We start from the raw sequence: 27,872 nt of genomic DNA on the forward strand, positions 1-27,872 counted from the left end.
GCCTGCCTGCCTGTCTGTCTGTGTGCTTGTAATTGCGTGTGCATGTCTGTTTTAAACTTTATCACTTTGCACAATGTTTCTCAAAAATTGGGCTTTTAAAAAGCCACTTATTATACTTTTACTTGATGCCATTGTAGTGTCTTAACACTTAGTACTTATTTATGTAATAAGAAAGACTCTGAATACAAGCAATTGAACTGGAGCTTCACATTTACTCAAACGAGTTAGTACCAGAATAACATAGAACAACACTGCGCATGACTAGGGTGCTCCATCCTTAAAGGGGTCATCAGTAATTAACAGAACATAACATTACATTTGAAGAAGGAAATAGGTTACCTGTGTACAGAACCTGTTTTGTTTTGTTTGAGAACATGTTTCTCAGAGCACGTTCTTGATCAAACACACACACACACACAGTCACATACCCACACAGTCGCATTCACACACAGTCGCGTAAACACACAGTCGCGTAAACGCACAGTCGCATAGACACACACAAACCTTATGTTCTCCCATTTTCCCTAACCCCTAACACTAAACCTAACCACTAACCCTAAACCTAACCCCTAAACTTAAAATAGCCTTTGTCCTCATGGGAACATGGGAAATGTCCCCACGAGGAATGTTTTTCCTTGTTTTACTATCCTTGTGATTTTAGGTCCCCACAAGGATAGAATAACCAATCCACACACACACACACACACACACACACACACACACACACACACACACACACACACACACACACACACACACACACACACACACACACACACACACACACACACACACACACACACACACACACACACACACACACACACACACACACACACTTAGCCTAACCCTAACCTTAACCCAAAAACTGACCTTAACCCTAAACCTAACCCTAGCTCCTAACCTTAACCATGAACCTAATTCTAACCCAAACACTAACTCTAACCTTAACCCTAAACCTAGCTCCTAACCTTAACCCTGAACCTAATTCTAACCCAAACACTAATTCTAACCGTAACCCTAAATAGCATTTGACCTTGTGGGGACCAACAAAATGTCCCCAGTTGGTCACATTTTGGTCCCAACAAGTATAGTTAAACACGTCCACACACACACACACACACACACACACACACACACACACACACACACACACACACACACACACACACACACACACACACACACACACACACACACACACACACACACACACACACACACACACACACACACACACACACGCTCCCTCTGTCCTTCTTTCTCAATCAGAGGCAACACACACACAGATGTGAGCACACACACTTTGTGACCATGGAAACAGCATTTTGAAGTGGTTCCAGAGGGACTTGCTAAAGCTGCAGCTCTCCCCTAATGTAAGGGATGCACTGCTGTGTGCCTCAGACCTGCAGAAGGCACTGACCTGTAAGTAAATCACAGGTCACTGGGCAACTGAGGACAGGTTTGCATCACAGTCAATACGACACTGACACACAGTGAGAGCAGTCTGGTGCTTTACAAAATAAAGATATCACTAACACTCACACCTGACTCCCCCCCCTACTAGCTCTGACTTTGCTGATAGCTACTTTATTGAGGAAACATGTACGTACTAAGACTATGATATGTGGTTGTCCCAGCTAGCTATAAATGCACTAAATAAATGCACTAACTCTAAGTTGCTCTGGATAAGCTGTCTGCTAAATTACTCAAATGTTATTATCAAATATAAAAATCGAATAATTTGGGGGAAATTCTAAACATTTATTCTAATAATATACAAATTGGTTATTACATTAATCAAAACACTTGCATGGCTGATGAAAATATCAAAGAAACACATGTAATGTTCAGTTGAAAGGATGTTATATGTCAGTAGAAATCTTGAAGTCGTCCTATGGCCATTATTACATTTAAAAAATACATGTTGTATTGATACACACAATGGAGAGGTGCAGTGAAATGTGTTGTTTTACCGGGTCAGCCATGGTAGTACGGCACCCCTGGAGAAAAATCAGGGCTAAGAGCTTTGCTCAAGGGCACATCAACATATTTTTCACCTTGTCGGGTCGGGTACTCAAACCAGCGACCATTCGGTTACTGGCATAAAGCTCTGACTGCTAAGCTACCTGATGCCTAAGACATTGATGGGGATAGGAAGTGAATTATCTTGTCACTCCCGTGGAACCCCCCCCCCGGAGGCCTGAGAAACACAGGTCAAGCGTAGGTGTCCTGTCCATCTGACACCAAGCGAAGAGGTAAACACACTCATTTGCCTCATCCCTAGAGAGTTAGGAAAACAAACATTAGCTATGTGTTCCAGTTGAGATTTGACATTGTATTGTATTAGTAGCAACACCATGTAGTTACTTTGTGCAGAAGGCATTGATTGTTTTATGTGTCACATAAGCCTACAGTAAAGATATAAATGAGATCATAATGAATGAGGAGTTATGATTGAAATGATGTAATATAATCACAAATATTTCCATTATTTTAAAAGTAATGTAGGCTAAAGGAAATGATTAGATTTGTTAAGGGACATTTATTTTAAGACTAATCCTATATTGATTTAGTTGACTCAAGCAACAAGAAAAAAGCATGTTACAGGGTCACTGAAGGGTCATCGCAGGATCAGGGTGCAAACTGTACACAGCACTGTCAAGTGTGACATACCATGAGCCATAAGAAAGTTTGACAGGCATCTCTCATGGCTTGAGTGTATCCACTGTATAAATAGCTTTAGAGCAGGTGTAAGAACACTAACAGGATCGTGAGTGTCCTGTCGGTGACAGTCAACCCGTCTCAGGTGACATTGTGCCATTGAGTGCCATTAGGTGTCAACAGGGTCAAAGGTAAGAAGACATGTCGGTGAGCATGTCAAACGACAACATTTAATTGTTTTCATGTTCTGTTCAGTTTTTGAACAGAAGAACACATTGGCGTGATTTACAGAGGAGAGCAATGCTTTACGCAGAAAAATAACATTGTGTACAAAAATACAACTTCACTGTACAAAGCAAACACTGCACATACAAATCAAAGTAATGGAAAAGTTGGTGGAACCAAATCTTCCATAAGCAGGGTGGGACTTTGAACAGAGACAGAAATCCAATACAGTCATCTTCGATCATTGAATTGTATGTACTTAGACAACATGCAGGAATGCAGTTCACTTGAAAACGTGTATCTATTCATGTACTGTTTGGGTGTCATTCATGTGTAACAGATTTGAAGAATTTCATATAGTGTATGGATCTGATCTGAGATCTGATTATGGCCTTCCGTTCTGTTTATCTTTGGTAGTATATTATATTGAGATATGGGTCAGAGGTTTTGGTGAAAACTGGACGAAGGATGTCAATATAATGAAAAGTCACTATAGATTTCAGAAAATTAAGAATACAATATACTGTTCAGGTTAACAATATCAGGCCATTCCTATGGTTAGTCTTACTTATCTGCACATTATATGCCAGACCAAATAGCCTCTGCAGATATCTAGAGGGAGAATGCAGAGCTTCTTCTTGTCTCTGAATAACCCAGTCGTGCAAATTGATTAGACTGATTCTCAAGATTGATTCTTCAATTCTAGCTCAAGTATGTCAATAGTAATTTCACATTTGGACTTGAGTTCTAATTGGTTAATGTGTGCATGTATGAGTCATGTATTGTAAACATGCTCAATGGCAAACCGCTGGAAAAGACTGAACAAATCAATGACCTAAGGAGGTCAAAACCTGCTCTGGAGTCTTGACTGTGATAATTGTACTACACGATGTACTCAATTCTATTCATTGAAAGGTTTTTCTATAATAATAGTTAGGTGTATAAACCTTTGAGCAATATTATATCTTAAAAATACCTGAGTACCTGCCCCTGAAAAACAGGACTCCCTGACCACAAAAGGTTGATTTCAGGTTGATATGATTTCATTTAGTGTGAGAGAAAGGCAGTAGTTGAACCCTGACAAAGTGTTTTACTTCCAAAATGAACAACACAGTACAATTCCACGTTCAAAAATAGATCTTGGTTATCCATGCAACTCAAGATGTGCACAGCACAATTAGAAGAAATTGTCTGGATATCCCGTGCAATATAGAAAAAGTGTATATGTCATGTGACGTGTGCATGCGTTTGTTACCAATTCATTTCCCTTAATTGGTCTATGAGCCTTAATGGAAATCGTTTCTATGATCCAGCTGCAAGACATTTGAGCAAGAACCTGTCAAACATGTTTTGTGGGAAACCTAACAGAGCCTTTGAGATTCTTAAATCCATTCTCCGATGAAGTCAACATTGAAGAGATAGTCAGTGCCCGAAGAAATGCGAAGCAAATAACCTGAAACGTTAACTTAGACCAAATGCTTAAAGTATATGTTAACTCAATGTCATCACTGTCCTTATGCACCCTGAAAGATATGTTCACCTCATAAACAGTGATCCAATGTCCATCATGCATTGGGGGTGTTCAAACGCAAACACATTCAAAACATTGACGCCGCATAAAATCAATACCTTATCATACAAATGATTTTCAATGATTGACAGAAATGTGTCACTTCCTTCAAAGGACTTGATCCACATGGCACGTTGCACAAGACCACTATAGAAATGACATTTAGAAAAAAAACATGCCATCGTAACAGTATAAAGTTGAAATCTGGAAAGGTAAACAACTGTTCCAGAGGGACCCCCCCCCCCCTTTAAGATTTAGATGCACTATTGTAAAGTGACTGTTCTACTGGATGTCATAAGGTGAATGCACCAATTTGTAAGTCGCTCTGGATAAGAGTGTCTGCTAAACGACTTAAATGTAAATGTAATGACAATACCACTGTGTTGGCATTGTGGAGTGGCACCGCATCATGAACCAAAGCTTCTGTCCTTGTAGTTCCTCACTCTAAATAAGTAAGGGGGGCACTGACATTTCTATGGCAGAAGTAGCATGCACAGCTACAGTATGCTATTGAATAGAGCTAGGCTAACAAATTGGAATCCTAGCATCATAACCTAGCGACCCACATGGAGCTAGGCTAACAAATTAGCATCCTGGCATCACACCTAGCGACCTCCGTGGGTAAGACGGCTTGATTCTCTGGAGAAGAGGACGAAGGCTAAGTCTCTCTCTCTCTCTCAGTCTTTGCTCTCGCTGCATGTTCGTCGGATCACAGAGGAGAAGAAGCTGTTGCCTTGTGGGGGACCCATCAACATCGGGGCCTGGTTCTTATGCACTATTTCAATCTGGTGTGGACAGAGAGTGAGGGAAACAGGACAGAGTTACATGGTGGTATGCTATGGTTGGGTGAATGCTTTCATAACATGGAGAACACGGACCCACTGAACATACCTGTACACTGTACAGCAAGGGAGGTCATGGCCTGTGTAATAATGTAATCTTACCATTCCAATTAGCGACCACAGAGAAAAGCTTGATGCTTGAATTCTATGAGTATTAGACGCTATTAGTATGTCAGAAGAACAAGAACAAGTGAAACTACCACAGATCAATGAGAAGGTAAATATCAACCATCAAGGTATGCCCTGACCTGGACGCAGCTCATTACGCTATAGCCCTCGCAGTATAAACAAGAATAATGAGCAAGGTGAACAGTATCATCAGCATAAAAGAAACCCTTCTACTTCAAAGAGACGCGTGCCGTTCATCGTCCATGAACTCTAACACTGTAGTGGCCGCTATTGTGCGTGGGCTTGATGTCCAAATCATATTCAACGTGACCGAACTGAATGTTACTGGAGTATCATTTCGTTGACAAATGAACCTTTCCACGAGAATTGAGGTCAAAAAAAGGTTCAGCACAAAACAAGGACTTGAAAGAGAAGCCGGCCGTGTTTGAAAGCTTAAAGGGCTATAAGAGTTTTGTATTTTATGGTAAAGAAATTGATACTCATTGTCAAATAGATGAATTAAAAGGGGCAATCTGCAAAGCACAACAAAGTGGCTACCCTGCCACTGTTTTGGTAAATAGCTGAGGGATGGTGCTGGAGAACGTAACCAAACAATGCTATCAATACTGGGACTGACCATCCATCAGATCAAAATGAGAGTTTTAACCATGTTTTAAAGCTACACGGTCAGTGTTTGTTTACAACTGACTGGTTTACAAACAATGGAGTAAAACAAAAGTATATTTTGGGTTCTGATGCTGTACAACGGTTAAACTAAGATAATTAAGGAATTTACAAGTTATAGTCGTCAATAATCCATGATTATTTATACTTTAAAAAAAATGTATGGCCCTTTAAAAGGTTATTCCAGTGTACAATAGAGATGTAGTAATACATGTTATAAGTGCAAATGAATGTGGTTAATTATCTTATGTATGCGAGACATGATTTGCATAACTGTTGTTGTTAATCATTTTAATGAACTTTTAACAGGTTGACCGATTCAAAATTCAGCATCGAGACGTCTGTAACTCACCATGGAAATCATCCAACACACAATTATGTATTGTCAGAGCCTAACTTTGATTTGTGGAGTTTTGCCAACAGACACAAGTGCACTTACAAACTACTTGTTTTGTCATGCACTAGATTCTCCCATAATAACTGAAAGATCTGTATGTAAATTCTGGCTCCACTTCATCTGTGATGCTGTCAGATTGTAATTAAAAGCAAACACTGGTTTAATCAGCACAAATTGAGCCATTTCATTTTGAAAAGTGAACAAAACGTAAAACAAAACAAACACTTGTACTTGTGCAGGGGAGTAGTTTGAGGGACCAGGTGAATACATTCAAAGAAAGGGTCGTGTTATTACATGTCAGTTATGATAAATTACAAATATTTAAAACAATGCAACTTCCCTCTCGAGAACCTTCTGCCGGGGTACTTTAAAGCATTCATCTCTTATGTGGGAGCATAGTGACAATTAGATGATGAACTTTCTATATGAACCACCTGTGTGCCGCACATTCTACATGCATTAATACCACAATACACAGAACATTGACATGACTTACAGTACAGGGAGTCTGCATCCAGGGCTCTCCATCAATCTGCATGGGGAGGGCTTTGGTGGTCCTGACAATGACAAACAAAAATCCCCCTTAAAACATGATTCTTGACTTCTGTCATGTCTTCTATCTAGATTGTTTCTATGTTGTTGTCAGTGTTCAAAACGGCTGGATGGGATTAAAGAAGGTCGACTGTGGTCAGACAGTGATCAGTGGTTGTGGTCAAGGGGTACCGACCTGATGGTGACCGAGGAGCACTGGGCCAGGCGTCTTCCTGCGCTCCTCAGGCCGATGTGGATCTGTCCCATCTCCATGGCTCCCTCCAGACCCACCACCTCCAACAGCTGGTCTGACGGGTCTAACAGACACGGAGACATAAACACAGCCACACATAGAACTCAGACCATCTCTCGACCAGCTTGTTGAGCCGAGCATTACAGTTTGAATTGATCCTAAATCAAGCCATTGGTTAACTCTGGAATCCATGCATCTTGAGTAAGAAGAAGAAGAAGAAGAAGATGAAAGATGAGAACAGGAGGGATAAAAGAGGCAAAAAGGAAGTGTGCTTCATTTTCAAGGTGCACAGTTTGCCTTCCGCTCTCTGAAGTCTGAATATTCACTGTTGAAAGGAAAAAAGAAGCAACAAGAACAACAACCAGCAGCCATAAACAAAACACCTATTAATTAGATTGCACAGGCAATGCAAAGCAATCTTGTCTTCCTATAATTATTAATTTATTTTCTGTTTTGAAGTTATGAGCATTGATTTTGCCCCTGCTGGAAGCCCAGTGTCGCGCTGAGCCCATCTGTTTCAGCGGGCCTGTTACTCCTCCTACTCTCAGACTACCCCTCCGCAAATTAAGCCCTGTTGGGAGTGCAGAGAGACACTAATTGAAACTAAGACCCATTTTAGGGACTTGGTGGGTATGGTAGAACAAACTAGCATGCTGTCATTGATCGTGCTGTATGGTGCTGTTTCTAATGCTAGGTTGCTGCTGCTAGGGTCAGGCTGATGTTGAGGGCTTCTAAGATGTTTGAGTGATGCCTTTGACACAGTATATAAATCAACCATATTTTCATTTCTATGGATGTTACTGTTGAGGGGTAGTGTCCAGCTGTAACTATAGCAACAGGCTGGGTCGGCACCCTCTGTGTTAAATTGTGAATGGAGAGCTTGCCCTGGCATGAGAGCTAAAAAGAGAGTTTGTGTGCGTTCGCACGTGTTTGTGTGCGTTCGCACGTGTGTGCTTGTGTGTGAATACGTGTGTGTTCACACCTGTGTGTGTGTTTATGCCTGCCTCCATGCCTGTGTGTGTGTGTGTGTGTGTGTGTGTGTGTGTGTGTGTGTGTGTGTGTGTGTGTGTGTGTGTGTGTGTGTGTGTGTGTGTGTGTGTGTGTGTGTGTGTGTGTGTGTGTGTGTGTGTACACAATGTGCTAGCCCACTGATACTGCCCCCCCCCCCAGCATGCCTTGTCACGTTAGCGCTGCTGGCTCACAGAGCCCCTGGCTGACACGCACGATGGACAGCGTCACCACGGCAATGGATAAACGTGTGGAGATTCCTGGTTGCCCGGGGCTACACACAGGTCATATAGTATACCCCGAGTGCTTACTGTGGGCCAGGAGTGTGCTCTGCTCTCAGTAACCAAGGTCAGGGCAGGGAGGTTGTCAATGGACATATGGCTTCATAAGGCTTTGAATTTGTCTATTCTTGAAAATAGCAAACGATTGGTATATGATTATCATAAACAGTGGTGGTTGTATTAGTATTTTCATGAGGCTACTTCAGTTGTTTAAGTTTATGCCGTTGGGGGAGGGGTGAGGGACTAAGCTAACATTTTTAATTATTTTAACATGGTCATACCATGGATCATTTAGCTATTTGATTTAGAATTGAATCCCCCAAAAATAAAATAAAATAATTTGGGAAAATATTAAATATGGCCTTTACTACTATAGTCCATAGAAATGCATGAATAACACATTCATGAATTTGCTAAATATTCAACTATTTTCTGTGGCACAAAACTACTTCCATTAGTTTGTACTTCAGATGAGTCCCGTGAGACTTGAGGAGGTCAGTAGAGCATAATGGAGAACATCGCGGTCGCGAGAGACTCCCTTTTCCATAGTGAAGTCATATTCGTTTGTAGTCCAAACTGTTCGGGACACTACAGACGTTTTCTTGAGAAGACTGATTTTCGGGATGTCTCATGGTCTGACAAACACTGCTGTAGCTCTGCCACCTTCCAAGGCCGAAATCGGCAGATGAGGTGGATTGAGACACAGCCCATGCAAAAAAAAAACAGTTTAAGCTCTAGCTTAAACTGACAGATTTTGATGGGGATTTTATTATTACGTTACTTAGATTGAGGCAAAGGTGACACTTAAGGATGAATAAATGCCTGTATAATACTATCTGACTGTTACAACCAGTGCAGTGCCCGTTTAATAATAGTGATGGGTGCATAACTATAGCCTGGTCTGTAGTCTATAGTCATGGAAGAAAGAACAGTCTCCAGTTTCCCCAGATTTGAAAAGGATGAGCTCAGAGGCACTGGTTGCACGTGTCAGACGAGAGAGACCGATTAAAGATGTATTTTTCTTTCTTCTTGTGAAGTGATTTTTTTTTTAAAGGGCAACACTAGTTACACCAGCACTTCCGGAAAGGTTTCTCTAACTCAGAGCCATGTAAATATATGGCTCTGCTCTCACTTATCTGTCTACTACATTCTGGTCATGTGTTATTGGTTGAGAGTTGGTCATAGCGGAGAGGTTTTGGGACATATCATCAAGCGCTCTGAGAGAAGACCGTCATCCACTCATCATGCAGTGTTTAAATGGGCAAAAGGTGGAGGGTGAAGTGGAAACATAGATCTTGCAGAAATAAAAACTTGTTGGTGTTGAGCGATTAGTGATTTTTGTGGTCGGTGCAGTTTCGGTTGAATGTTTTGGCATGATGCATTACAAAAAAATTATTGGTTTAGATGTTGTTTTTTTCCCCCCTTTTTCTCCCCAATTTCGTGGTATCCAATTGTTTAGTGGCTACTATCTTGTCTCATCGCTACAACTCCCGTACCGGCTCGGGAGAGACGAAGGTTGAAAGTCATGCGTCCTCCGATACACAACCCAACCAAGCCGCACTGCTTCTTAACACAGCGCGCATCCAACCCGGAAGCCAGCTGCACCAATATGTCGGAGGAAACACCATGCACCTGGCAACCTTGGTTAGCGCGCACTGCGCCCGGCCCGCCACAGGAGTCGCTGGTGCGCGGTGAGACAAGGATATCCCTACCGGCCAAGCCCTCCCTCACCCGGATGACGTTAGGCCAATTGTGCGTCGCCCCACGGACCTCCCGGTCGCGGCCGGTTACGACAGAGCCTGGGTGCAAACACAGGGTCTCTGCTGGCACAGCTGGCGCTGCAGTACAGGGCCCTTAACCACTGCGCCACCCGGGAGGCCCCGATTTTAGAGTTTTTTTATGGAAATTCCAAAGCCAAAAATAGTGATAATTCAATCGCCAAAACATTTAAAATATTGTCTCTGTCAGGTTCACACTGGGTAGACATCATTAGAAACATAGCAATTTACTATGAAATAATACAACATTTCTGTTGTGTATATTACTTAATTTTTATTTGATGGCTTTATTATTTTTCATTCCTTAAAGTCATCATCTCATCTCTCTCTGGCCATACTGTACTGTCTGTTGTCATCTTGTTTAGCTAGGCTAGCCTGCCCAAGTATGCTGCAGAGCTGTCTGAAGAAATCATTTTACGAGTTCTTCAAAATAGATAAGGCATACTTTCACAAACTGTCTCTATCTCTATCACTCGTAGTAGTGTTGTGTACATTTCTCTCTCATGTGGTTAACGTGGTCTTGATTTTGGTTAATCGCTTGCACTAAAACTTGTCCTTGTAGATAAATGGAAAATACAGTCATACAAATAATACAAATGTAGTTTTACACTCATAGTGGTTTCAAAACAATCTGTTTTAAAAGAGGGGACTAAATAAAGACCAAATCGTTCCTGATCGCACATCGACATGACTTATCTCAGATAGAAGACAAGACTGAGTCACAGAGATGTTACAGTGGCTTACACACACACAGCCAAGTCCTATATTAGGCAGCCCACGCCTCATAATCGAGTTGTCACAGTGCACGATTAGTCCCAGAATCCTTGTCATTGTCAAATACCTGTCCAGGGCAGTCTCTACTCCACTGACAACATGCAGAGTGACAGAGAGGGAGTGGGTGAACAACGTTGAGACCACCTTTAGAATCTCCATGGTACATGTCTCAGGGAATCAGTCCCCCCCCTCGCCCCATTGCCACTCCCCTCTGTCCCCGTTCTAAATAATTCACCCCGAGCCATTCCCTTCCACCTGAGGGGCTTGTCTCCTGGCGTCAACAGCGGGATGACTTAACAGCTCCAGAAAGGTCAGTCGTTTTTTCCCCCAGTTTGATCCACACTTCGCACTCTGTGCTCTGGGTACGTGTACAGCCCCCAGCCCCCACGACCCCCAGCCCCACCACAGCCCCCCAGCCCCACCACAGCCCCCCCAGGCTAATGCACTCGGTGTTTATGGGCCCCTCTAATACTCCATTCTCTGATCTGACAAGATGGGCCTCTCATCTTGAGCACACCTTCAGCAAGGGCAACCAGCAACCAGCACTCACTCACTGGCCACTAAGTGCCTGTTCAGGTTCAGGCTGAGGGTTAGGATAAAACAAAACAAAATGATTTGCACCAAATCAAATGATATGTGGGTGAATTAACGGAAGGGAAGGACTATTGTAGTGTATCGATGGGGTGTGAATTGATCATCTCCGACCACCACTACCATCTTAACCCCCCTTGCCAAAGCTGTCATTTCTAAGGCTCTGTCCATTGCCTCTCTCCCAGTCTATAAGAGTAGAACTCAGTGAAATGGATGATGCCCTAGGTTATTAGAAAGAACATGCATGATCCAAATGGGTGCATTCATCAGTGCTTGACTCGTATTGACTGAAATTAAAGAGCAGGGGGAATCTCCTCGATACTTCACTGTTGGTGAAGCACATAATGGATTTGGTACTTTGATTTTAACTGGGGAGGATACATCCCAGAGTATGTAGTCAATGGGTTGCCTATTATACAGTGCAGTGTACACCGCAGTGGTACTAATTCATGAAAACATCCTTGGTATGATTGCACATTTGACAATGAAAAATTGTCACATACCCAGTCTTGTGTGATTTGACTTTCACTATGCACTGTATGAATCTGATTTGGGTGATCTATGATCTAATCAAGCCTGGACATAATACACCAGCAAAATACTACCACATTCTACTGATGTAGAATCTTAATTTGATCACTTTTGTTGCTGAGAATCTTCCTGCGGTGCAGGAAAGGCAGATTAGTTTAGTGATTTACATAAATTCACTGAAAACCCGCACTAAAACACGGTTGTATTAACAGTAAAGCACTTTTCATGTGGCATACTTTTTTCCAACTAATAGCCTAACCACCAATCAAGCAACATTATGGACTAAGCGTTTAAATCTATTATTTTGCTACAACAATGCTGGTCAAATTAAGATCCAATGCCCTTGCAATAAAATACTGTACACCTTCTAATATAAACACCTTGATCACAGCTACAGCATCATTGCGCACAATGGTACGTATGATCATCAGGACATGTGTGCAACAAAAGTTTAACACTCCCCATTTCTGTCAAGCGGTCTACACATACAACTTGATGATGTGTTTGATAACTCCAAAGCATGCACCTCACAGAACTCACTGCAACTGCCTCTGCAATGGGATGCTGCAAAGCAAAAGCAGCGTTCCGTTGGAAATGAATGTACTTCTGGTGTACCAAAACGCAGTGACGCTGTCGCTGTGATCGAGGTGTAAGCGGTAGCCCTAGTCCACTGTGAATTACACTTCCCTACATGATGCTGCTCCATGTGAGGACAACCCTCGACATAGTATTGCCTAAGAAGGTGATAAATGCGTGTTTACAGGAACTTAACCAGTGACTAAGGTGATCATCTGCAAACTAGACATGAGTAGACAGTTCATCAGTTTACCGGCTGACCTTAACTCCTCCTAAACAATAATGTGTGTTAATTCATAGATTCTCCTTGATGGGCTTCCCATCTGACATATTTCTGTATTCAGTGCCCATAAAGGCAGCAGAATTGACACTGAGCTCCTTCAGTCTGCTCCCATTACACAAGGTTGTCCACTTCCACCTACACAAGCCATTACCAGTCAAGTGACAGTGCGAAACAGTGACATTAAACCGCACCCCTTCATCCCAAACCAAATCTAAGCACTGTGATTCAACTTGTCATTGGTGAAATATTCATACCAGCGCCAGGGAAAACTTTGTCCCAAAGTTTGTCTCTGATTGGACAAGGTCTTGCCTCTTAGTGTCACAGGTTATTAGGAGAAAGGGTCTTCTATGCTAACAAAACTATACACAAAATGGCAGCCGATCAGCCATTGAGTTGTAGCATTTCAAGGCTGTTATCCGGTGTTTGTTTGGTTGTAGTACTGATCTGTAAGAGGCATACCTGAATATGAGCAAGCCTTTGACATTTTAAAAGACCTTAAAGGACCTATGTAAAATACCCCATGTAAAATAAATGTGACAATGTGAACAATGTTTCCTCAAAGTTGGAATTGCAATAAATACATTTCAAATTCACCAGTATCCATCATTACGATAGCTACCTTGGACAGCAAATTGAAGCTCTTTGGGGTCCAGCACTGTTGTCCTCTTATCCTGGGTCTTCTTCCCTCCCCGGCGGTTGCTCCGCCTTTTCCTGCTCTCACCCCACAGGTTGGAGCCGCCATGCATGCTGGGAATGTTTAAAATGGCGATGCCTTCCAAAGAGATGCTGTCTAGGTCTAGAGTGATGCCATCGCACTTTACAAAGGACAAGGGTCAGGAAAGAAAGCGAGAGAGAGAGAGAGAGAGAGAGAGAGAGAGAGAGAGAGAGAGAGAGAGAGAGAGAGAGAGAGGAGGGGGAAAATGGAGGGAGCAAGAGAGAGTGATTACATCATATCAATAATCAAAGTGTTCCTCTTGAAACATTTGTGTAGCAATAAAATAATGTTAAGTAGATCATGCTAATTTTGCTTGAGCCAGAGCTTCTCAGTTAGGTGTTTTCAAAACTTTACCACGCTCATCTGACAGTGTTCACTGCTGAGTGATGATTAACAGTTTATGTCGAAGCCATTTGATCTTTGACAAGGTGTAAATGTCCACCAGAAGGGGACCTGCCACCAGCCATGACTCCTAACAACCTTATACTAGTACAGCATCCATATTAGGAATACCCTCAGTTGCCAGATGTGTAATAAAAGGCCACTTCTCTGTCCTCCCTCTCAGTGGAGTTATATACATGGCATGTATTCCACACCGAACCTGCTCCCCTTCAGTACCATACTAAGTAGCCATCCACGGCTAATTAATGAAGACCTCTACCACCGCTGATGGCTCTGAGGAGGGGGAGATGGATCAGATAGACACCACCTTCATTATCCCTCAATATCACACACAGCAGGGCCGTGCCGGGATAATTACCTGTGTGTTGGGCTGAGTATCCGTTAGGGGAGTGGGAGGGGTAGAGGGGATGCCTCCCTCCCTCCTCAACACTTCAAGACTGAAATTGGTACAAATGGAAGGCTATTTGTGGATCAGGAGGTGGCTGGTGCTCAGTGTCTTAAAATGGTGTGCACTAGATTAGAGGCATTATTCTTTCTCCCAGGGAGATTGTACCTAGGTGCTTTACTTTTTGCTTCTTGTTCTCACTGCATTGTGTCTGCTTTCAAAAGACTTCATTTAGCATGTTAACAGTATGTGTTATTGTTGCAGAGAACAGTACAAGTGAGAGTAGTTTATGTTGAATTATTACATATTCATTACACAGTAGTGCAATTAAAAAGGTGACAAGTAATAGGATTAAATGGCATAAAAATACTCAGTCCCAATCTCCCAAAATTGAAAGCAGGCAGTTGTACTTACCTCAACCTCCAGAAAGTCGTGGAGCTTCTTGCATGTGGCCGAGAAGGTCTCAGAAGTGCCAAACTCAAAATACCACAGCTTATTCTTTGTTCTGAAAAACAAGACAACAAGAAGTGTAAGGGGACTAGGAGGAAAATCTCTCTCTCCCCACATCAAAATCTACTGCCATACAGTCAGCAATACAAAAAGTGGTTGAAGTGATTTCCCTCTCTCCTCGCAATTTCTCGCTTTTAGTTAGTCTGGGTTTTATGGAATAGCTCTCTATAATAGCATTGATTGATGTAGTTTGTCAGAAATATATTTATTTCAGACTTTTCAGAATTGACTTGGAAGTATTCTCCACCATCTAATAATAAACAAATGTTTTATCGTCATATACACAGGAGAGGTGCAGTGTTGTTTTACAGGGTCAGCCATAGTAGTACGGCGCCCATGGAGCAAATTAGGGTTAAAGGCCTTGCTCAAGGGCACGTCGACAATTTTTTCACCTTGTTGGCTTGGGTATTCAAATCATCAACCGCTATCATTCTAACCGCTAGGCTACCTGCTGCCTTATAACCCGTTACCGTGAATACCATCCACCATTGTTTGAGAATATAAAATACATTTGATATTGGATTTTAAAACATATTCACAAAATCCAATCTCCAAAAACATACGTCACTCATTAATCATGTCTCACACACGTAGAAGCCCAAAGACTAACGTAAAGCCGATTAACCACTAGCGTATGTGGGGTGGGTACCTTGCATTAAAACACAGCAAGGGGTGAGAGAGGGTAATCTAACTGGCCCTTCAATTAACCGAGGACTGGGGTGCTGCTCCTGGTTCCTAGGGACACATGATCCCAGAGCTAAGCCTGATGATCAATGACCCTGCTAGTTAGAGTCACCATCTGTCTTTATAACAGTGTGATACTCTGTATAGAGCTGTATGCTTTTACTTTACTGAGCCGGCTTGTATTTATTAAGCGTCTCAGAGCAGGAGTGCAGATCTAGGATCTGGTCCCCACTGTCCATTCATTACAATCTAAAAGGTCAAACTGATCCTAGACCAACACTCCTACTCTGAGATGCTTTATGAATACTGTCCCAGACGTTAATCTGAAGATTGGTGCAGAATGTAGGCTACATCTTAAGACAGAGCAAGCTGTAAAACAAAGCAAATAGAAACTCTGAAATACTCCACGTGGACCGCTGAGTGAGAATGGAGAACTGTAGGCCTAATACACAAAGGGAAATGAACATACAGAACAGAGAATAAAATTCTCTATGAAGACAGGATTTTTATAGACTCTCCAGGCTTAAAAGGCCTACAAGGTGAATCAATATTACTAAACGCTCTGGTAGCCACAGTTTGGCCAGCAAAGATTACTTGTCTCAACTTATTGCACTCTGCCCATAGAGTTAGTGAGCCTTGAAAGATTCATAATAACTCACAGCTCATCCCCCTTCGAGCAAGAATTAAGTGGGGAAAGAAGATATCTATCAAGATGTGCTAAGAAAAAAAAACAGATGGAGCAGTCTGAGGAATATTAGCTACTCTTTGTAGATTCTGTACTGTACATGTAGTACACATTGGAGTTAAGTTTAATAAGTTAATTTAATGAGGCATTAATCAACCTCAGGAGTCTGAAGAAATTTGGCTTGTCACCTAAAAACCTCACAAATTTTTACAGATGCACAATTGAGAGCATCCAGTCGGCAACTGCACCACCCACAACCGCAGGGCTCTCCAGAGGGTTGTGTGGTTTACACAACGCATCACCTGGAGCATAATACCAGCCCTCCAGGATCCCTACAGCACCCGATGTCACAGGAAAGCCAAAAAGATCATCAAGGACAACAACCACCCGAGCCACGGCCTGTTCACACTGCTACCATCCAGAAGGCAAGGTCAGGACATGTGCGTCAAAGCTGGGACCGAGAGACTGAAAAACAGCTTCTATCTCAAAGCCATCAGACTGTTAAACAGCCATCACTAGCACAGAGAGGCTGCTGCCTACATACAGACTTGAATCATTGGCCACTTCAATAAATGGAACACTAGTCACTTTAATAATGCCACTTTAATAATGTTTAAATATCTTGCATTACTCATCTCAAATGTATATACTGTATTCTATACTATCTATTGCATCTTAGCCCATGTCACTCTGTCATTGCTCATCCATATATTTACAGTTGAAGTCACAAGTTTACATACACTTAGGTAGGAGTCATTAAAACTTGTTTTTCAACGAATACAAAAGTATCTATATCCACAGTAAAATAATTCCCTTATCAACATAATCTGAAAGGCCGCTCAGCAAGGAAGAAGCCACTGCTCCAAAACCGCCATAAAAAAGCTAGACTACGGTTTGCAAATGCACATGGTGACGAAGATTGTACTTTTTGGAGGAATGGCCTCTGGTCAGATGAAACAAAAATAGAACTGTTTGGCCATAATAACCATCGTTCTGTTTGGAGGAAAAAGGGGTAGGCTTGCAAGCCGAAGAACACCATCCCAACCGTGAAGCACGGGGGTGGCTACATCATGTTGTGGGGGTGCTTTGCTGCAGGAGGGACTGGTGCACTTCACAAAATAGGTGGCATCATGAGGTAGGAAAATTAGATATATTGAAGACATCAGTCAGGAAGTGAAAGCTTGTTCACAAATGGGTCTTCCAAATGGACAATGACCCCAAGCATACTTCCAAAGGTGTCAAAATGGCTTAAGTACAACAAAGGCAAGGTATTGGAGTGGCCGTCACAAAGCCCTGACCTCAATCCTATAGAACATTTGTGGGCAGAACTGAAAAAGCGTGCGCGAGCAAGGTGGCCTACAAACCTGACTCAGTTACACCAGCTCTGTCACGAGGAATGTGCCCAAATTCACCCAACTTATTGTGGGAAGCTTGTGGAAGGCTACCCAAAATGTTTGACCCAAGTTAAACAATTTAAAGCAATGCTACCAAATACTAATTGAGTGTATGTAAATGTCTGACCCACTGGGAATGTGATGAAAGAAATAAAAGCTGAAATAAACCATTCTCTCTACTATTATTTTGACATTTCGCATTCTTAAAATAAAGTGGTGATCCTAACAGACCTAAGACAGAGGATTTTTACTAGGATTAAATAGGAATTGTGAAAAACTAAATTTAAATGTATTTGGCTAAGGTGTATGTAAACTTCCGACTTCAACTGTATATATTCTCATTCCATTCCATTCCTTATTCCATTAGGTAGTTGTTGTGGAATTGTTAGATATTACTTGTTAGATATTGCTTCACTGTCGGAACTAGAAGCACAAGCATTGCTACACTCGCAATAACATCTGCTATCCATGTGTATGTGACCAATAACATCTGATTTCATTCGTCATTGAAGAAAAGAATATGTTCTTAACTGACTTGCCTGGTTAAATAAAGGTAAAATAAATAAATAAAAAATGTAATTGATTGTGGACTGAATGCTGCTCTAACATTCATAGCATCACATCCATATCGAGAAAGTTTATGAGCACCAATGTCTCTTTATAGCGAAATGCTTGACTTTCTTTCGAGAGTTCTTTGAAAGCACACCTCACAGCCATTGGTTAATTTAGCCAGAGACCGCAACAGATGATTTATCATCATGGAGAGAGAGAAAAACAACCTTACAACAGTGCTGACATGCAGAACTGAATGCAATAAAAAATGGCCTTCTTTTCGCTAGGAATCAAAGCCTTACTAGCGGGATGTATTAGTGTAAGCAAAGTAACAATCACTAAATTATTGATTTCCTCATTAGGAGTTTTGTCAGGACCATTTAGCCGCTTTATAAATTAGCTTTCATTAGCCACTTGCAGGATAGCCCGGCTCGATGTTGATTTATAATGTGCAAGATGGTCAATAGGTGCGGGAAGAGAGGAGTAAAGGAGAGAAAGGGAGAGAAAAAGAGAGAGCGAAAGAGAGAGAGAGACAGTGGAGGGAGACATGGGGGCATGCTGAGAGGGCCTACTACACAATAACACATTTAGCATCTCTCTAACATGACTTCCAACAGCTGCCCTGGGCTCCATGTGCAAACCTCACCATAAATCTGTGTGCTTAGCAGACCTAGGTTCAAATATGATTTGAAATCATTTAAATTACTCAAATTGTGCTTGATTGAACTTGCCTGTTGAAATGTACTAATAGAAAAGTCCCAAAAGTGCACAACCCCCCCCTCACCCTCCCGACCTAGGCTAAAGCAGGCTAAAGCAAATGCGCAATGTAGGCTATTTCAAATACTATTTGAACCCAGGTCTGGTTCCTTCTCTTGAGAAACCTGTCTATGACAGCCGAGAACGAAAACACACTCCTGTTGTAGACAAAACACAAATACAGACGTGAGCATAATTTGCAAGCAAACAAATGCAGTGGCCTATTCACGAGTCTATTCAAAGCAGGCTGAAACCTCGATGTGCAGTCTTTCTGAAGCTGTTGGATTGGGGGTTTGTTTTTGTTATTTTCAAGAGGCCCTCGCACATCTGAAGCATAGCGTCCTCTAGACACAGGGGAACTACCCAGGTCTCCAAGCAGCTGTATTATTTGGTTGCCAGGCGGAAAGTTTCTCTCTGTTTACATGAGAGGCAAACTCATCTCCTCTGACGTGCACTACCTTTTTGTACAGTGCACCCCATATCATCACAGTAATAGGCTTAATAAGCTTAATACAGTATGTCTAAAACACAGCACATACAGTACACACAGCACATACAGTACAATATAACCAACACCAGACATGGCACTTTCTAGAGAGTCTCAAGTCGACTTTGTAGTAGTTAAAAATGGGAATAGATAGCTGACATCTGAATGTCCCGTTTGTTCCCTCCACTTAGGATGTCTAAAACACTTGTAAAAACATACAGTAGTTGTTACAGCAAATTCACAATTATAGTACTATATCAAGGTTATATTTTACTGTAACCAAAACCAAAACGCAGCACTTTGTCGTCCCCAAGTCTACTGAATGTATACTACTGAATATATACTACTACACATTGACTTCTTTACAGTACAATATAACCAAAACCAAAACGCAGCACTTTGGCGTCTACAACTTTGTGTAGTAGTTAAACATGGGAATAAATGGAATTGATAGTCGACATCTGACTGTCCTGTCGATTCCCTCCACTTAACCTAACAAGAGAGCCATGGCAACAAATCACGGCCTTATCTCCCTGCTCATTAGATAATTAGGAGCATCCCATTGGCCCCATCGGATTCCCATCCTTTATGTGCTGATAGACTGGCGCTCAGCACCATGATCTGAAACCCAGCTGGAACAGGGAGAAGCTCCAATGAGATGGCCATTGAGGATCAATGGAGAATCAACTGAAAATGATCGTCTGAACAGGCTGATATTTTTAATGTGGGTCAAGAGGTTTGACTTTGCAATAAAAGTTCATATAAAGGGGTTTCATTAACCAGAGTGTGTCCATAATATCATAACTTATAATATATCGCAAATGTAAATTCATTTTGAAGATCAGGTAAACAAAGAAAGGTACTTGTTACACCACTGAGTGCACGAGAGACAATTTGTAGCTACAACTGCAATGTCAAAAGACAACACTGTCTCAGGTTTCACCAACCACTGAAGCAAGCAGCTCGCCTGCGCAGACTTAACACAGTATTATGCCCCTGTTCTCCCCTCATCAGTCAACTCATCTACTTTATAAACCCCTGTCTTGTCACTGTATTAAAAAGTGTCAAAGGCAAACAGGCTTCAGTGTAGCATGGCTAGGCTCTCCCCAGGCCACAGCACCTTGTAATACTCTTCAATGCTCTTTCTACTGTCCACTGTTAGCACGAGGCACAGCGCCATGTAATACTCTTCAATGCTCTTTCTACTGTCCACTGTTAGCACGAGGCACAGCGCCATTGATTTTTCCCTCTGACACTTCATCTAAGCCCCCATGATCTATGACCTTATTTTCACACTAATTTATTTTTGATCAGAGGTGATAAATATCACATTGACATAACCAAGTCTTTGTGCATTGCATCAATGCACTGTTTTGTTTAACATGACACCGCCCCGAGTGCTTACAACTCTGACTGGCAGCTTGAAAAATGGCCTGTGTTGTGTCGTCTCCCCTTTCTTAAAGAGATATTCCAAATAAAAACAGTAGAATGAAATGGGTTTAAACTACAAGAACATTATCCCTGGGTGTAATTATCATATCAGTATCATCTCAGCAAACTAAAATTGTTCTCATAACACAAAAACGGTTCAGTCTTGATGAGTTTGTATGAAACATTCGCCTGATGTTGCAAGATCATTCCCAGAACACATTTAGCCTGCCTTTAAAAGGTTCCCAGAATGTTTCACTAAATTGTCGGAACATTGTGGGGATATCACAAGATTCCCAAAACACAAACTGTCCAGTTGTCCTGACATTCAGATAATGTTTGTCTCAGGGTGCACAAAACGTTCCGTTGGTGTTGCAAGAATGTGGACAGAACAGCGTGCGAGTTCTTAAAAGGTTCCCAGAACATTTAATTAGGTTATGGGAACAGTGTGGGTACAAGATATGATCAGTTGTGATGACGTTTATACAATGTTTAAGTTAGGTTGGACACGACATTCCCTTAATGTTTTAAGAATGTTGACAAAACACCTGGTCCATTTTTTTAAAGGTTTCCAGAACATTGTATTAAGTTATGGGAGTTGTCTGGGATGTTGCAAGAATATTCTTGTGATTCTCACATATTGTACTTAAAAGGCTGCATAGAACATAACCACAATGTTGCACAGTGTTCCACAATTTGCAAATGAGTCTGTTTTTATTACTTTTATTTGTTTTAGGTTTAGCATACTATTCCATTGATGTTCACACAATATATATTTGACCTGGTCTTGGAGGTACCCTTATGAAGACAGTCTTTCGAAACATTGGTTATTACATTTTTGCATCTGAACTCCTAGAGTGTACGGCTCGCCTTATCTTCTTCAAGTGTTCTACTCCGCTAGCCAGCACCTCGCCTAAACAGCTGTGAGTTTCTTTCGCCTCCAGACTAACATTGTCTTGGAAGCCCTCAGAAAATTTCAAGAACATTTAGAAAATGTTATATTAAAGTTTTACCTAATATTATCACAACATTCTCAGCATACATATTTCTAGTTCCTTGAAGCATAAGAAAGCAGATTGGAATACATCCCAATTATGTTTCCCTATAGATTTAATGGCAATTTGAATTTTAAGATTGTATTGTTGGCCAACTACAAAGTGATACAGACACACAGCATTTCATTTCATCCATTTAATTAAATGTTGTTATCAAAAACATTATTTTCATGTTTTTGGGATGTTATCATCATAATGTTAATACAACCCTAACTAGAACTTAATGGGAATCTTAGCTAATGTTCTGGGAATGTTCCCGGTTTTCTGGGATAGCTCTAATCATTTTATCTGAGTTTATAAAAAATGTCCTTGTCATTGGAACTTTTCTGTTGCAAAGCTCAGCTCATACTGAACTCAGCAAAAAAAGAAAAGTCCTCTCACTGTCAACTGCGTTTATTTTCAGCAAACTTAACATATGTAAATATTTGTATGAACATAACAAGATTCAACAACTGAGACATAAACTGAACACGTTCCACAGAAATGTGACTAACAGAAATTGAATAATGTGTCCCTGAAAAAAGTTGTGATCAAAATTAAAAGCAACAGTCAGTCTCTGGTGTGGCCACCAGCTGCATTAAGTACTGCAGTGCATCTTCTCCTCATGGACTGCACCAGATTTGCCAGTGACTTGCTGTGAGATGTTAGCCCACTCTTCCATCAAGGCACCTGCAAGCTCCAGGACATTTCTGGGGAGAATGGCCCGAGCACTCACCCTTCGATCCAACAGGTCCCAGACGTGCTCAATGGGATTGAGATCCAGGCCCTTTGCTGGCCATGGCAGAACACTGACATTTCTGTCTTACAGGAAATCACAAATAGAACGAGCAGTATGGCTGATGGCATTGTCATGCTGGAGGGTCATGTCAGGATGAGTCTGCAAGAAGGGTACCACATGAGGGAGTAGGATGTCTTCCCTGTAACGCACAGCATTGAGATTGCCTGCAACGACAACAAGCTCAGTCCGATGATGCTGTGACACACCGCACCAGACCATGACGGACCCTCCACTTCCAAATCGATCCCGCGCCAGAGTACAGGCCTCGGTGTAACACTCATTCCTTCGTCGATAAACGCAAATCCGACCATCACCCCTGGTGAGACAAAACCGCGAGTCGTCAGTGAAGAGCACTTTTTGCCAGTCCTGTCTGGTCCAGCGACGGTGGGTTTGTGCCCATAGGCGACGTAGTTGCTGGTGATGTCTGGTGAGGACCTGCCTTACAACAGGCCTACAAGCCCTCAGTCCAGCCTCTCTCAGCCTATTGAGGACAGTCTGACCACTGATGAGGGATTGTGCATTCCTGGTGTAACTCGGGCAGTTGTTGTTGCCTTCCTGTAACTGTCCTGCAGGTGTGATGTTCGGATGTACTGATCCTGGGCAGGTGTTGTTACATGTGGTCTGCCACTGCAAGGACGATCAGCTGTCTTAGGCATCTAATAGTACGGACATTGCAATTTATTGCCCTGGCCACATCTGCAGTCCTCATGCCTCCTTGCAGCATGCCTAATGCACGTTCACGCAGATGAGCAAGGACCCTGGGCATCTTTCTTTTGGTGTTTTTCAGAGTCAGTAGAAAGGCCTCTTTAGTGTCCTAAGTTTTCATAACTATGACCTTAATTGCCTACCGTCTGTAAGCTGTTAGTGTCTTAACGACCGTTCCACAGGTGCATGTTCATTAATTGTTTATAGGTCATTGAACAAGCATGGGAAACAGTGTTTAAACCCTTTAAAAATGAAGATCTATGAAGTTATTTGGATGTTTACGAAATTATCTTTGAAAGACAGTCCTGAAAAAGGGATGTTACTTTTTTTGCTGAGTTTATAAAGTGAGGTCTTGTTTTTTTTGTCCAATATCAAAATACAAATAATCCTAGATTCATCACAATAAATATACTGAAGTAACAGAAGGGCTTGTAAGGGATATGGTCCTATCAATTGTTATAACATAGGGACTACAGTAATCAGACACATAAAATCTAAAAACTATCTATTTATTTAATGTACATTATTTTCTGTCTGTTATCTCTCACCCTAGACGTGAACATACTGCTGGTGGGAAGGTGTGAGAAGGAAACCGTGTAGCCAGCTGGTGGCTCTACAGGGGCTATGGGGGCTCGACAGAGGATGGGGGACACAACAGGGACTAGGAGACTTTTGGAGGAGTGATGGGGAGTCAATATGTGGTTGGGGTCTTGGACAGTAAGAGCTGTTGCTACAATGTGAGAAATCAGAGGGCATTGAGACTACTATAGGGCTTTCATCTACAATCTTAGAACAAAAGGGTTCAATGGATGTCCCCATAGGAGAACCCTTTATGGTTCTAGGCAGAATCCATTTTGGTTCCGTGTATCACCATCTATGGAAACGGTTCGAAATGGAACCCCAAAAGGTGATATCTGGAACCCAAAGGGTTCTACACCTTTTCTTTCTAAGCCTGTATAGAAGTATCATATGAAATATTACATACCAACCAGTTTGAATTAGAGTTTATGGAATTTACTGAAGAAGACTGGTGGCTCACTTCTGAGGTCCAGACAAGTGTGAAACTATGTATATATAGGATACGGTTGTGTGTGTGTGTGTGTGTGTGTGTGTGTGTGTGTGTGTGTGTGTGTGTGTGTGTGTGTGTGTGTGTGTGTGTGTGTGTGTGTGTGTGTGTGTGTGTGTGTGTGTGTGTGTGTGTGTGTGTCCATACATTAGCGAGTGTGTGCGTTTGTTTATCTTTGTATGTACAGTATATGTATGCGCTCACTTGCCTGCGTATGCGCATGTGTGTGACTGTGTGTACATTCACGCTGGGCTGGGGACAGGGCCACAGGTGAGATCTCTCTAAATTACACTCACAAGTGGCCATTAATTATAGATGACATCCTGGTCAGACAAACGATTTCATCCTCAAATGAGGTCCGAAGGCAGCCTCTGCCCGGGTCCACAGGGGCCCTGCGGGGAAGCGGTTTGGGAGTGTGTGTGGCAGTGTGCGAGTGGATTCAGTGGGCCCTGCACACACGGCAGGCTTTGATGAACACACTCATTATGCTAAAGAGCGCTCCATGCCTGGGCTTCCCTGTGCCTCCAGGAAAGGTTAACGCCAGAATGGTTCAACAGAACAGCCACAGGCTACATAAGGGAGAGTGGTAATAGAACCAGTGCTTACGACAGTAGTAGTAATAGTAATAGTAATAGACTGCCATACATCATATACAATACCTCAGGCTTAGAACACAGACCCGTGTCGGTGGCCATTGAACTGTTGCTAACAGATTATTGAAATTGGCTGAAAGTGTAACTGCTTTTGAGGGTACAAAGGCAAAGACGACGACGACAAAGTCTATCTCGCTATAATTGTGTATTTTTCTTTCTCTCCATCTCTCTCTCTTTCTCCCCCCCTCTCCCTTACTTTCTCTCTCTCTTGCTGAGGCAGAGATTAGTGTGTAATTACATGGGAGATCAGTAACAAGAGAGAGAAAAAAGGAGTAGTATGTTTGAACTAGGCAGAGGGAGGTAGTGTGTGGCGTCGTCACGGGTCGACTGATTGTCTTACTTTTAATCCTCGACCTCATTATCACCTCTTGGCCAGGCTGCAGTCAGTAAATGAATCTATCTGCCGACGTGTCAAATCTTCACACATTCTCCCTCATAATCGCCCAGAGGTGCCAAAACAGAGAGGGAGTCACCCCCGGCCCGGCCCCAGCATTCATTACATTCATCAACCAAATCCCCTCATTCCATAATTTAAAAAACAATATGCCATTATTTTGTTGCTAATTAAACCTGATCAAATATGTATGTCTTCTTTAAGGTCAACCCGACGACAAATGTAAATGACACGCTCTGAAGAAAGAGAGAAAGACAGAGAAATAAATGAGGAAAGGAGTGCAGAGTCGGTTGTGATTTCGATGGGGGGGGAGGAAGGGAGTGGGGAATGCTTCTTCCACTCATTGTAACTTAGTAGCCTCCGGTGCCAGGCCTGATGGCTGCTGAAAGACTAATGCAGTAACTGAGAGATGGTGAATATATCTGATTTGGAAGAGTCATTTATGTGCAGTTCAACTGTGACATCACCCTCTTTGGAAACGGTTCGACATGGAACCCCAAAAGGTGATACCTGGAACCCAAACGGGTTCTACACCTTTTCTTTCTAAGCCTGTATAGAAGTATCATATGAAATATTACATACCAACCAGTTTGAATTAGAGTTTATGGAATGTACTGAAGAAGACTGGTGGCTCACTTCTGAGGTCCAGACAAGTGTGAAACTAAGTTTATATAGGATACGGCTGTGTGTGTGTGTGTATGTCCATGCATTAGTGAGTGTGTGCGTTTGTTTATCTTTGTGTGTACAGTATATGTATGCGCTCACTTGCCTGCGTATGCGCATGTGTGTGACTGTGTGTACATTCACGCTGGGCTGGGGACAGGGCCACAGGTGAGATCTCTCTAAATTACACTCACAAGTGGCCATTAATTATAGATGACATCCTGGTCAGACAAACGATTTCATCCTCAAATGAGGTCCGAGGGCGGCCTCTGTCCAGGTCCACAGGGGCCCTGCGGGGAAAAGGTAGGGAGTGGGGAATGCTTCTTCCACTCATTGTAACTTAGTAGCCTCCGGTGCCAGGCCTGATGGCTGCTGAAAGACTCTAATACAGTAACTGAGAGATGGTGAATATATCTGATTTGGAAGAGTCAGTGATGTGCAGTTCAACTGTGACATGTGGGAATGTGTGTCAGGCTGTGTTTTTGAGTTAAGACTGCTGTGCACTTTCATGTGTCTTGGTGTTGGCTTTACACAGACCCATATGTTCTATCCTGTACAGACAGTGTTCTCTGCCTTACACTTGCTATTGAACACGGTTCATACACTCGGAAGGAAATGGCTCCATGATAAGTTGCATTCTACTTGCAACGGACATGAGCCCCTTGGACAAATCCAACAAAATATACGCTACCTTGAAAAACTATAATCATGCATTATTCAATTGGCAAGGATAGTGTGTAATAGAGAGATCCTAAACCCATTCCCTCCTGTAAATTATTCATTGAATTCAAATAACAGATGGTATCATTTTCTTTAAATATCTCAATCATTTTTCACATGCGCTTAAAAATGGTATAAAACAATATATTTGATGTCTTTGTATACATTCTTTTCGTCCTGTGTATTAATATGTACAGCCATATCGTGTTACTGAACAGTTTGGGAATGGAGATTTAACCTAATGATTCAAACAATATACAGTGTGGCTAAACCTGTACCTTCAATGTATGGCAACAGTAGCATTAGAATATGCCTAAAACACACATACCGATCAGTAAAAACACAAACGGCAATGTAAGGAACATTTGAGTTCTCTCACATATATCTCTTTGCACTGCAGCAACCCTTGCAGATCACGTATCCCAAACGAACCTTTGGACAATAGTTTGCTGTATGTTGAACTAAAGTCAGAGTAAACATGATAAATGAGTACAAATGGGATTATTAGGAGACTGTGTGTCATCACTCCGACACACGCATGATGTCAAACTACCCAAGCAAATTCAATTACCCACGCCATTACTCCCTACTGCTAGTGGAGACGTATTGGTCGTGTTAAATATTGATGGGAACATAGATGCCACATTTGTTCATCTCCAAAGGTGAACACATCTATTTAAGGTAATCACAGATGCTAAATATGAGACAAGTCCATTTACAGTATCAAGTGACTACTGAAAAATG

At 42.0% G+C, this 27,872-nt stretch overlaps 1 protein-coding gene across 5 annotated transcripts in view; it reads right to left on the reverse strand.

The window, feature by feature from the left end:
* Positions 1–2,880: 2,880 nt before the first annotated feature.
* LOC124005609 (diacylglycerol kinase beta-like) overlaps positions 2,881–27,872 on the reverse strand; it is a 60,588-nt gene continuing 35,596 nt past the window's right edge. For all 5 annotated transcript variants that reach the window (XM_046315022.1, XM_046315023.1, XM_046315021.1 and 2 more), the window contains 5 exons: positions 15,013–15,103; positions 13,716–13,911; positions 7,218–7,338; positions 6,987–7,047; positions 2,881–5,244 (listed from right to left, as the gene is read on the reverse strand). In XM_046315022.1, coding sequence (XP_046170978.1) covers positions 5,137–5,244; positions 6,987–7,047; positions 7,218–7,338; positions 13,716–13,911; positions 15,013–15,103 — 577 coding nt within the window. In that variant the 3' untranslated portion in view covers positions 2,881–5,136. The remainder of the gene's footprint in view (positions 5,245–6,986; positions 7,048–7,217; positions 7,339–13,715; positions 13,912–15,012; positions 15,104–27,872) is intronic.

Source organism: Oncorhynchus gorbuscha, linkage group LG19 (genome assembly GCF_021184085.1).
Source record: "Oncorhynchus gorbuscha isolate QuinsamMale2020 ecotype Even-year linkage group LG19, OgorEven_v1.0, whole genome shotgun sequence".
In the NCBI taxonomy this organism is placed as follows: Eukaryota; Metazoa; Chordata; class Actinopteri; order Salmoniformes; family Salmonidae; genus Oncorhynchus; species Oncorhynchus gorbuscha.